Genomic DNA, 11,909 nt, shown 5'->3' with positions numbered 1-11,909 from the left:
GGGAAAGAGGAATGTTTCGGGCTCCCACCCCTTCCCTATATATCTGCTTTGACTACCTGTTGAAAAGAGCAAGGAGTGGACATTAGAATCAAAAAACAGGGAACACCTATTCCTGCATTGCAGGAAACAAACAATGTTCTGTCTTTACACACAGTGTGCTGAATATCCAAACTGCAGATTTTTATGCTAACTATTGAAATTTGCATTCAAGAGACATTTAGTTCCTTTCCACGGAGTAAAGCATCTCTATAGGGTGCTGCATCCTGAGTCTACTAGAGATGCTCAGGTATGGGTGAATAAAAGAGGGCAAGTGCAAACTTGTCACTCGAGCATCTTCTGTTCACCTCCCCTCACCTTCACACCACTCTCTCAACTCTCTGCTCAACTCACCAGGGGAATAATGAAGCTCTGGGTGAGCTCCAGGAGGTGACGCCTCAAAAGCGCGCTCTGGACTTCAGACGGGCGCTTCCGCTGAATGCCCTGCAAGCACAAGCAGCGCTTTCACAAAGGTGCTATTCTCTGTTACGCAGACAGACAGAGAATCTGCCAACACTTCAGCTATTAAGCAACCAGTCCAGAACAGTCTGGAAAACTATACTGCCCAAAATACATATTCTGCTCTCGTTAAACATAACACTCACATTTCGCTACATAGAATCTGCTTTTTTCCAGACTCTTTTTTGATATGGATTATTCTCACTTAGGCTGTCATTAGCACCCCCATTTAATCCATGGTATCAAGTGAAAAATTTTAAAACTAGCATGAGAAACGTGTCCAAGTATACTTGGCTACATCATTACACACTTCAATCAAACTGAAAAAAGTCTGTTCCTTTTGGAGAGTTTTGTCTGTTTAAACCAAGCTGTTAGCACGGTTTTCCCATAATGACATACAGGATGTAGGATAAAGTAGAAACTGCTTACCTTCAGTAATCTTTTTATCAGGGTTTTGTCTTTGTGAAGAAATGTTTTATATGAAGTGTAGATTCCTAGGTTGGAAAAAAAAAACACCAAACCAGAAAAAAACCAGAAGTTAAAAACAAAACTTTGCCCACACATCTAGAGGAGACTCTAGATTACATATTATTATATAGTACAGGGATAACAGAACTGAAATTCCTAGCACAAACCCCTGCAGCTCTGTGTGTGTGTATAATTAGAAAATTTCTTTCAAAAAATTACAAAAATTACAAAACTCCTAATGCAGCCAGTGCTCACAGCAGGACTAAAGGACGCCGAACTATCTCAAGGACCTTCCTATGCTAAGCTTATGGTGAGACAACTTACTGGAGTCAGCTTATGGCTAGGCCTGAGCTGAACAGTTAGTTAAGTGACAGATAGCTGTATCTAGCTTAGCAAGTTCCTTTGACTTCCATCATATCTCAAAAGCAGATACGATATATAAAATAAAAATCGAGAAAATTAGAAGTTCCCCTGACACTAAAATAATTTGTTCAATTGGCTTCTTCAATCTCAGAACAAAGATGGCCAGTTTTTCTGTATTAGATGGGGGAGGCTGCTACAGAGAACTGTGCAGCACACAGAGTATGAGAAGATGATAACACCAAAATGTCCATTTGTTGAGATACAAAGAATAATGTATGCAATGTTCACATGCCTGCAAAGCCTGCAAAATCCCCCACATGGAAGAATAAATAAAATTAAATGATGTCTGACAAAAGGAGGTACCTGGTTTTGTGTCTAGAGTTTTCAGTTTAGCAAGCTTCTTCACCTTAACTTGCTTGGGCAGGTCTCCTGTGGGAAGACATCAAATGACTAGGTCAGACTCCGAATCTACTCTCGCAGTCACAGCACACACGAGAGACTTTGCACTCGACAACATCCAGTCCTACACTTATACATCTTAAATCATATCCTCCCTTAACTCCACTCACCTAAGCATTCTTATCCGCTACCTTCCCTGCTAAAATTTTGGAACAGGAATGTGTTAAAGAGGCATTGCAAAAAAACCCACTCCTCAACCTACAGGTTTTCTTGGCTTCATAGACAATAATCAGAGTCTCTCTCCACCTCTCTGTTCTTCTCTATGCAATTTTCTCTTTCCTGCCCAGGAAGGACTTCTCCTTTTCTTAATGCTTCAGAAAAAAACCCACAGCAAGTTATCCTCTCAATGATTTGTCTTCACCATTGTTTGTGCTCACCCTGCACATCAACCGAGTCGGAGTCTAGACTTCCCTTTGGTTTCTCAGCTCTCACAGGAATAAAGAAGTGTAAAACGATGGCTAGCACTGCAACTGTCAGCTCACTGCTAGCCTCTAACAAGGTCTACCAGCACAACAGGACTTTGGTTCCACCCTTACCTGACAGTCTGAGCTCCCCAACCCGAAGAATGTGTGGCCAGTGCTGGAGAGTTTTGATAAAGAAAGGGTTTGTGACTCCCACAACAATGTTTGGCCTAGAAAGAGGGGGTGGGAAAAAAGCACAATGCTAACCTCAGGGTTTCCTTCAGACAGACAGCGGCAAGTGGGTAGCAAGGGTCTACTGGCTACTTACGGTGCCTGCGTCCTGGTGGTATACTCTTTGAATTCACTGTCGTGGATAGTAAAATAGGGGCGGTAGTCACAACAGTACCTCAGTGGAGCAAGGCAGCTGCAACAACAGACAGAATAGTTGCCATATAAACTTCACAGAGGAGGAACATGTGTTTACATCAGGTTTATGTCCTAGAGCAGTGTTTTGTCCTGCCAGAGGCAAAACTTTGGAGGCGTTCCAGGCTTTTTTTTTTTGCTAAAGCAGCATTCAAAGCCGGGGAGACAAAGTTCCTCAGGAACCATCAGGTCTCCCAACACAGGAGATGCACTTTTCTCTGCCATTAGTGGAGTATAAGCAAGACCCTTGCTATTCTATTTGTCTTACATGCTTTCATAGGCAAACTAAATCTAACACAATGGACGCAGCAGAGGAGCGGATCTGAAAAACTGTCAGAATTTATTATTATAGTTACCTGTACCTCACAGTTTGAAGGCATTACCTGGTAAGTGCTAAAACCATTTCTGAAGAAACCGTAGGGGATGGTGCCATTACAACAATTGGCTCTCCTAGTAACATCAGCTCCCACAACATCTGGATATGAATTAGCACTGGCTGGAAACATCTGTCAGTGAAAAGAAGAATGACAAGCTGAGGTTAGAATGTAGTTCAGAAAAGACCAGGCACAATGATTGCATATAAGCCTATCCAGGTGTGCTTCTATCCGGGAATTTGAAATCTAGGATTGATTTTTAGTATCCCGCAACAGAATGCGATGTGTCTTTACACATGCTGTTGCTCAACCATTTTATACATGTTTTAAGGAAATGATTTAAGCAATGTAAAGCAACTTGCTAATCATGTTGCTCTCAATATGTCTTTTCATCTAAACAACATAAAATGCACGTGGATTACAGCAGATGCATAGGTGTAGAGTAGCACCTATAATGCTGAGAAGTTTGGTTCAGACACACAATGTGTATGCTTCAGAGCTTAAGCTGATCACCAGCTGAGGCTAAGAAAAGAAACCCTCCTCTCAGCAGGATACAGCGGGTTGTGTGAAGGGCAGTGCACACAGGTTTAAACACTGCACAAGCTCTGCAAGCCTAATATTCTAAATGACACCCTGCAAAGCAGTAATTTTTGATTCTTCATTATCCCTATGATTTATAGCATACTCTGAGCAGGGAAAGGGGAAAGCAGATGGAGAGGAGAGGGTTGCAAGGATGGTGGCTCTCACCTGAAAAGATCCAGTTCGTGAATACTGGGGAGAACCAATGGTGCTGGTAACAGATTCTAAGTGAGGAAGGGAAAAAAACCAAACCCAAAACTGTTAGTAAATGGAAGCATCCTGACTGAAATGCCATCTAAACTGACCACATCAATCACCAAGTAGCTCCCTCTACAATAAGCACAAAAAGAAGAGAACAAGGTTAATGCTTAGAGTTATGAGCCAGAAACAGATCTGGATTGAGCATTTGAGGTCCAAATGAACTTCCCCTCCCATAAGATAGCCAAGAATCCCTTCATTTCAAGACGTTGAAAGACTTCCCATGTCTGCTCCTTTATATTTTAGAGTTTCCTCTGGCAGAAGACAGAGCTTAAGACACAAATAGAGACAAGAAGGGTTAGCAATATGGGTACCAAGAGTTGTGAAGGATAACAACATTATTCAAAGGAGAGAAAAAGGGAAAAGACAAAATGAACAAGAATCAAAATCAAAGCTGAATCAAAGCAGTAAAGATGCTCAGACAGCAAATGCTACAAAACAACACAGAAGATTAAGGCAGGGTCTCGTGGAGACCTACCTATGCATGAATTCCCAGGAAAGGCAAGGTGAACAAAACCTGTGAGAACAATGCACATACACAACTTGAAGCACACAAATTCTGTGCACAGAGTCCTGTTTTGAAAGACACAGGCATGAGAGTATGCAGTTTGAACCAGATGCATAGCTGAAACCACATTAATCCCAGGCCAAACTGGTTTCAAGTAGGATTAAGGCTGAAAGAGTTCCAGTTCTTCTCCACCCTCCTTCCTTAGTAGTCTAGATTCTGCTCATCACTGGCTTGCGTCACGCCACACTTCATCTCACCTCTTGATTGAACTGCTTCACTGGGCTTGATCCTGGCTTATCCACCCTTGATGGGATTCTCACCTAGATTACAAATAAGAACGGACAGATTATCTGGGGAGATGGAATCAGTTAGCATGCACACACACTTTGCTTTCATTCCTAACAACCATTGAGAAAGCTTCCTCAATTATCAATTCTAATTGTACACAGGTTAGGAACAAAGGGAAAGAATCTAGAGTAAAGAGCAATTTTAACATCCAGCAGAAAAGGAAATACATGCTCCACTTCCCAGTTTGCCTCCGTCTGCTTCTGCACACAGATCATCAGCAACACGTACCTGAATGACAACTCCCATCACTGGAAGGTTCAGAGTCTGTCCTGGCACAGGAGGAGGCCACTGATCAATCTCATTGCATACTGCAGGGACACAGGTAAAGAAAAAAAGCTTAATCTGAAGGTCAGTACAGGCAATTCAGCTGGTCCTATGAGTTCTGCCAATTTAATTATCGCTCATTCCTAGTTCACGTGTCCCCCTGGCTAGCTGCAAACAAACACTATATCAAATAATTGTGCAAGTTTAGGTCAGACACCAGACTTATGTCTGCACCACCATTTCCAGTGCAGGCCCAGCAGCACTGTTGACAAATCATGATTAAGTTGAACAGTGCAATAAAGAGCTAGACAGAGATGTAGCATTAGCAATTTTTTCCCGTCTCTGGGAACACACTGTATGCAAAACTGACAGCATCATCTATTAAGGTTGTCAGACATTTCCCATTAATGCATCCTTTACAGCTGCTTGTAATTTTGACAAGCCAACTACTTGGATGGAAGTTTTTCCCTGTTGGAATTTGTTCCAGAATGAGCTAATTTGGAGCATTTCAGCTGTCTTTCAAGAACTTCCTGATAAAACCTCTGAAAGATTTCAATATGCAAACCCTCCCTCCTAGATCTGACTGCTCACCTGCCTCCAGGCATGGCTCCAGCTTGTCAAAATATTCTGGAGCAATCAGCTGCAGCAACGACTGGAACAAGTTCACATATGGAAGGCGTGACACCAGCACCAAAGACTGAAACAAGGTACATTTAGGAGTCAGAGACCTCCTGACACGATCACTTCTACAGGGCTACACTTAAAAACCAACATCAAGAACGTGGAAGAGCTCAAAAGCAGTGCTTCTACGGGTGAAATTCTTGCTAGGCACCTAGTTGTTGAACCCTCAGGCTTTGGGAGGCCCTGGGTATCCATACAGGCAAGGAGTTTTTTGTTTAATGAATAAGCACAGCTGGCAGCTTCTACCAGGGAGTCACTGTGACTAAGAGGGATGAGATTGTGACCTTGCAAAAGATCACCTGGAGGAAAAATAAAAATAAATTGCTGATAGCTTCAAAGCTACCAAAACAACCAATCAGATGGAGAAGTGTGAAGGAGTAGACCATTGAAACTGAGATTTGGTAGATAAACAAAATAAAGGAATTCTGCAGAAGAAGAGACAAAGCAACTTGAAATAATGCTAATTTGTTTCCAGCAATGCCTTTTTTTGTTATTATTTTGGTTTCTTTCTAATGCTTCTTTGTGAAATATAATACTATTTTTTACAACTTCTCCAACTCAGCCCTGCTGGGAGTTTTCATTACTATGCTAATTATTCTCTTCCTCTAATCATTAATTAATGTATTAATTAGGATCCAGAGAAAATTTCTGCAAAAGTCATTGAAAGACCTCCTTTCCAACCCCAAACTTTGCCATGTGAAGTAAAAAAAACCCATCCAAGCGTGACAATTCACCAAGGAATTCAATGCACCCACTGCTTTTGTAAGTCTACCAAAGAACAAGCACATTAGCCTGGTATAAACATCTGTACAGCAGGTCCCCATGTTGTCCTGTTTCTCTAATCCTCCAGCTTTTTGAGCAATCAATCCACTGCCTTAGTGGAGATGAAGAAGCTAACTTCTGTATTAGCATTTTGTTCAAAGAAACTCCATGTCACTGCCTAGAGGTGGAGGAGAGAAAGCACAGCAGGCCAAGTAACTGCTGGACAGAACGGTGTCCCCACCTTCCAGCAGGTTACCAGACTGATCTACTATGAAGCATTGCTCTTTGAAGAGCAGATGTCCAAACTTCATTTGTTTGAGAGGATGGCATTTTATCTTTTGATGTGAAAAAACACTACTGAAAGAGTAATTCCATGGACTCGTGGAGAAAAATGGATCTTAGGATAAAAGTAAAATATCTTCCTTCTCTCGAAGTCTGATGTTCCACTCTCTTTCAGGCAGTGACCATAACTATCTGTCTGAATAGTACAAAGCACTTTGCATATTTATGCTGAAATAAACTTGAGGTTTATAGTATTTTTTCCAGTGTCTGTGTCAAAGGAATTTATGATAACAGACAAGGTTGGTGTCTTGACACTTGCTCAAGTAGTGTCACTGCTGCTAGTTAGAAGCAGTTAGCCCAGCAGGAAAACCATTCCCAGATGGCCACTAGGAAGAAGAAAAATCAAAGCAATAATTAAGAGCAGAGTTAAGGTATAACTAGCACAGACTGCAGTAACAAAGTATATCCTCTCAGTATCTGTGACATTAGAGTACATATTGAAGCAAATGTTCAAGCACTTCAGGATCTCATGATTCAGAGAGCAGGTCACTGCTCATGTGATTAACGCACCATGGCAACTGCATCCAGGTTTGTTTGGAATTACACTTTCCACATATTCTTGTTCTCTGTGACCTTTGCTGTTTCCTGCAGAAACACTGTGGGCGTCACGTAGGAAGTGGTGCTATTTTACAGCTAGGGATAGGTGCCTTTTTACAGCTACGTACCAGTTGAGAGTAGCAAGCTATCTGGTTTCAGTACTCACCTTCTGAAAATAACCTCTCTTCATCGAGCTGTCCTTGACTTGCCTGAAGTATACGTAACCGAAGTAATGAGCTGACTCCCGCTGCAAGAGAGACCAACAGTGCTGTTCTTGAGAAACCAATTCCTGCTATCACCAAACTCCCTCCAGCCACTGACCAAACACCACACCTCACTCCTGCTATGACACAATTACACCACTCCCTCCTATTTGCCAAAGTGATCCATGCTCAGCTACCTGGGAAGAGTTTACCAAATGGGAAGACAGAGAGGAGATACAAACAACTAAATTCACAAAAAATTACAGCCTCCAGGTAGCACCTTTCACTAACCCCTTTCTGCAGCACGTTCAGGGCCATCATCTAAAGGGTTAATCGAGGTTTCCACTAATACAACCAGCTGAGCCAACCCACTGAGCTCATCCTGGCAGCCTGTGCTGCCACTGATCTGCTCTGACTGTCAGTTTTCTCTGCCAGCTAGAGGATAATGTATTGTTGAGGAAGGAATACATCATCTCCTGAGAGGAGGCGATATCCTCTACCACACTCGTTGCATTCCTCTTTACTTGGGCATTTAAGGCAGTACCAGTCAAACTTTGCTCAGGATGAAGCACAAAGCTGCATGATGCTTCCTTCATAGCATCCATGAAAACTAACAGATTTAATACAGACCCCCAGAGATCATTTCAAACATGCTGTTCCTTCTAAGTTCCCACAGACATTGAGGAGGAAGAACAGTTATCAGTGCCAAAAACAAAGACCATCCTTAATACCATTTTTTGAAGCCCCACAGGCCCCACGGTTTAAGGTACTTTTCACTTCCCAAATTTTATTTTTCTACAATGGAATTCAGTACTTTGGCAGTTTTACTTCCCTTACTTGTTTAAAGCTAGGTCAATCTGTGAGGCAGTGTCCGATTGCTACAAGGCAGTAAAGACGAAGCTGAAAAATCTCTAGACCAGAATTTAGGAAAATAAATCCTCCCACTCCTCAGACCAGCAATCCATTTCTAGATTGCATATCACAAAAGCGTATTGCAGAAAGATTGCAGAAGCGTCAAAAAGGCACATGCACAGGAAGCATCATCTCAAAGGAGAAAGCAGAAGAGGACAAGTTGATCTGATGGCCATCTGCACAATTAAAAGAAGCAACAGTGCCCAGCACATCGCCTCTCTGCGCGAAATGGACAGACAGTTCACTGAAGGAAAACACACGCTTGACAGATACTCCTGATATTAGTGCTTGGGTATGGTTAAACCAGCCCGCATACAGCAAGCCAAAGTGTGGATTTGTGGCATGCCAATTATTCCAGCTGTTTTTATATATGTAGATCCTGCAACAAATGAAAAGAACTGTCACACCTCAACAAAAGAGGTAAACATCTAATTTACCGCAGACGAGGATATTCTTGTCTTGCTTTGTGGAAACGTGCACAGGTAGCCGTGCACTCTGTTGGATGTCACCTGTGTGCCACTATTTATGTTTTTGCTGTAGCTAGACATGACCACTGCTCTAATCTGGGGCCCCCCTGATTCAATTCTATCTCTCAGAGTAGCTGGGATTTTCTACACGGCCCTCTATGAGTATTAACATGGAAGTCCCTGTGCTGAAAGTTTTCTCCTTTTCTGACAATTCCCATGGCCAGAGGAAATCAGTATTTTATGCATGGAAAAGAAATCAGAGGTATATTTGGCTTTTAACCAAGTAAAACTACTGTTTGCTTAGCAGGTGTAAATAGTGCACTGAAATGCCACTGACCTGCAGCGTTAGGGGTGCTTCTCTATTGTACTCGCCATCATCCTCATAATGAGTGGTCCTCTGTCCCCCAGACTGACGAAGGCGGAAGCTAAATTGAGTATCTCCCAGGCCACCTGAGACAGAGAAGATCACAAATGCTCAGGAAGAAGTTTCAGTAACGAGAAAGCTGGAAATGAAAAAAAATTAAATCTGAAATGCTGACACAAACAGGGATGCTGATTTACAAGGAACTCCAAAACCGAAAATGAAATGGAGAGTTACAGCATAAAGAAACCTCCAAAACCCAGGGCAAGACAGGAAGAACCCATAGCTGAACTGGTATCATTAAGCTAAACCTTGCCAGGCCATCGCTGGGCAACTTACAGGCATTGGCCAGTACCATCAATCCTGAGTAGCTGCAGCCACCACTTCCTATCCACCGTACTGGCAAACCTACGAACAGCCTTAATCCAAGACCACTCAAACACTGATTTTAATGACAAACCCCTGCACAGGTTCTAGCAAATGATCTAGCCAAGCACCACAGCCAGGCACCTCCCAGGTCACACTAAACTGCTCACCCCCACCAAGCACACTTTGTACAGCAGGAAAAAAAAAAAGCAGCATGAAGTCCTCAGGAGTCTTCATCAGTTGGGTGGGCAGAAGGAGTAGGGCTGAGTACGTACAAAGAGGTCAGTTATGAGGAAAGAGTTAAACGTGTTAAGCTCACTGAACAATAACCAAGGCTAAACAGAGGAAGGCACTACAAGGGGGTGAGAGGACATACTCCCTTCCCACTGTTTGCAGATGCTATGCTCTGAAGAAGAGTAAAGACTGTTGTGTGTCTTATGAAGATATTACTATTAGTAAATCATTTACTTTAATAAAAGGGACATTTAGCCTGAGTGTTCACTAAGCTCTGAGAAACTAGTGAAAGTACATCCTTAAAAACATGTAAAACTGAACTGGGCAAAGCTGTGGAAAACTAACAGTCAGGAACCAGTCTTAAAGAAACAGATGCTGGGAGGAATTAGTCTGCTTATGTCTCACTGCTACCTTTCTGATTTATTTATAAAAGCTTTGGGTATACTTCTGCTGTGAAAATATCCTCTCCACACCCATTTCTCTTCACTGAGCACTTCACTCGCAAACACAGAAATGCTGACAGTCGACAGCTGCAAACCTCAGGGAACCTACCCTTCGTGACTACTTTCTACATTTTATTGGCATGGGTGAAGCATGAGTGCACAAGCTTATCGAGAAATTGTCCTGTCACCCACTAGATCGCAGACTCTACACCCAGAGAGCAATCAAAATAACAAGAAGCCTCTTTGTTCCAACCTAAGGGCTAGGTGCTCCTTGATGTCACAGTTCTAGAAGATACAGCCCATCAGTCTCTGCCGCATTAGAGGTGATGACTCATTCTTTCCATCATGAACCCATTTCTTTCATAATGGCAACGAAATATCCCGCAGGCTGCAGGCAAGGCCAACAGATGCTACCTACCTGAGTAGGAGTCTGGAAAGGACAAGTAGCAGATACTAGTTTTCTGCAACAAACAAAAATACAGTAAGAAAACCCTCACCATTGCTGCTTAGTTATCTTTAAAACCACAGGAAAAAAAAAAAGAAGAAAAAAAAAAGTAGTTATTACCTCTTTCTCTGTTAGTCTAAAGTCATAAGGATACACCAACTGCAAAAGAGACAAGAGTCAGTAAGTCAATCACTCTGTTCCCTCATGACTTCTACAGAGATCTATAACCATCGCTTCCACACAGTAACTGCCTTATTTTTCCCAAAGTAACATATGCTACAGGAAGGTACACCTAAAATCTGTCCATAGCTCACTGCGCTGAACCTGTCACAGAATCTGTATTTATTCTAGCGGATTTGGAGACAGACCAAATGTCTTATATTATACTTAGATGGCTTATATTATACTTAGATTACATTTGAGAGTTGATAGCTTGGTGAACAAACAGTCCCATCACCCCCTTGCAAACTTCACTGTATAGATTCCTGATACACAAACATCTGTTTTCTCTACAGCAGGCAAGAGAGGACTATTCCAATTCTGCTTGAAATTATGTTAACATATACTTACTCTCCAAGCTCCAAGCCTGGAAAGCATTAATATTCAATTTTGCACCTAAATACAAGTTCAAAAACTGCCCAAAATAATGTCCTATGTAGAAAGTTTTGAACTTTGTGTATTTCTAATTGTTGTTTGGAGGAGGGTCACTTTTTATTTTGATTTTTTAAATCCTGCTAAAAAGTCACTTACAGTTGACTAAACCCACCCAAAACCCTGAAGGAGTGAAGGTGGCTGGCATCATGAGCTGCTGACAGGTAAAAACAGATTCCACAGCAATGAAATGAGCAGCCAGACAGTAGGGTCAGACTAGGAATGGCTTTAAGAATGAAGCTGCGCATACATGTGATGAGGCACGGAAAGAAGAGTAACTGGAGGATGGCACAGAGAATGTTAACAGCCGTGGCTGGGAAAAACCTTAGCAGCAGCGTTCTGCAAAGGTACAGGCAGGGCAAGATTACCGTCCGCAAGGGCAGAGGAAAGGATGTAGCAATAATCAAGAGTGAGACAACAATAGTCTGGACGAAGGTTCTAGCTGTACGCAGAATTAGAAAACACCATACCCTACGTTCACTAAACAATATGGAGTCTGGCATTCGACACAGCCTTGGGTATATATCCTAGCCTCCAGGGTGAAAATGCTTATTTAATGGTCCCG

The 11,909-nt window shown here is 42.3% G+C and overlaps 1 protein-coding gene across 1 annotated transcript in view; it reads right to left on the bottom strand.

The window, feature by feature from the left end:
- Window positions 1-11,909, bottom strand: part of DENND6B (DENN/MADD domain containing 6B) — an 18,252-nt gene that overhangs the window by 5,668 nt on the left and 675 nt on the right. Inside the window, exons 2-15 of the mRNA XM_010295339.1 lie at window positions 10,814-10,852; window positions 10,667-10,709; window positions 9,182-9,294; window positions 7,429-7,509; window positions 5,532-5,637; window positions 4,905-4,984; window positions 4,586-4,648; window positions 3,731-3,786; window positions 2,993-3,115; window positions 2,515-2,610; window positions 2,322-2,416; window positions 1,690-1,755; window positions 925-989; window positions 391-480 (exon numbers count right to left, since the gene is read on the bottom strand). Coding sequence (XP_010293641.1) covers window positions 391-480; window positions 925-989; window positions 1,690-1,755; window positions 2,322-2,416; window positions 2,515-2,610; window positions 2,993-3,115; window positions 3,731-3,786; window positions 4,586-4,648; window positions 4,905-4,984; window positions 5,532-5,637; window positions 7,429-7,509; window positions 9,182-9,294; window positions 10,667-10,709; window positions 10,814-10,852 — 1,116 coding nt within the window. The remainder of the gene's footprint in view (window positions 1-390; window positions 481-924; window positions 990-1,689; window positions 1,756-2,321; window positions 2,417-2,514; window positions 2,611-2,992; window positions 3,116-3,730; window positions 3,787-4,585; window positions 4,649-4,904; window positions 4,985-5,531; window positions 5,638-7,428; window positions 7,510-9,181; window positions 9,295-10,666; window positions 10,710-10,813; window positions 10,853-11,909) is intronic.

This window comes from Phaethon lepturus, unplaced genomic scaffold, assembly GCF_000687285.1.
Source record: "Phaethon lepturus isolate BGI_N335 unplaced genomic scaffold, ASM68728v1 scaffold25339, whole genome shotgun sequence".
Lineage (NCBI taxonomy): Eukaryota > Metazoa > Chordata > Aves > Phaethontiformes > Phaethontidae > Phaethon > Phaethon lepturus.
This window is presented reverse-complemented; position numbering and strand designations above follow the sequence as displayed.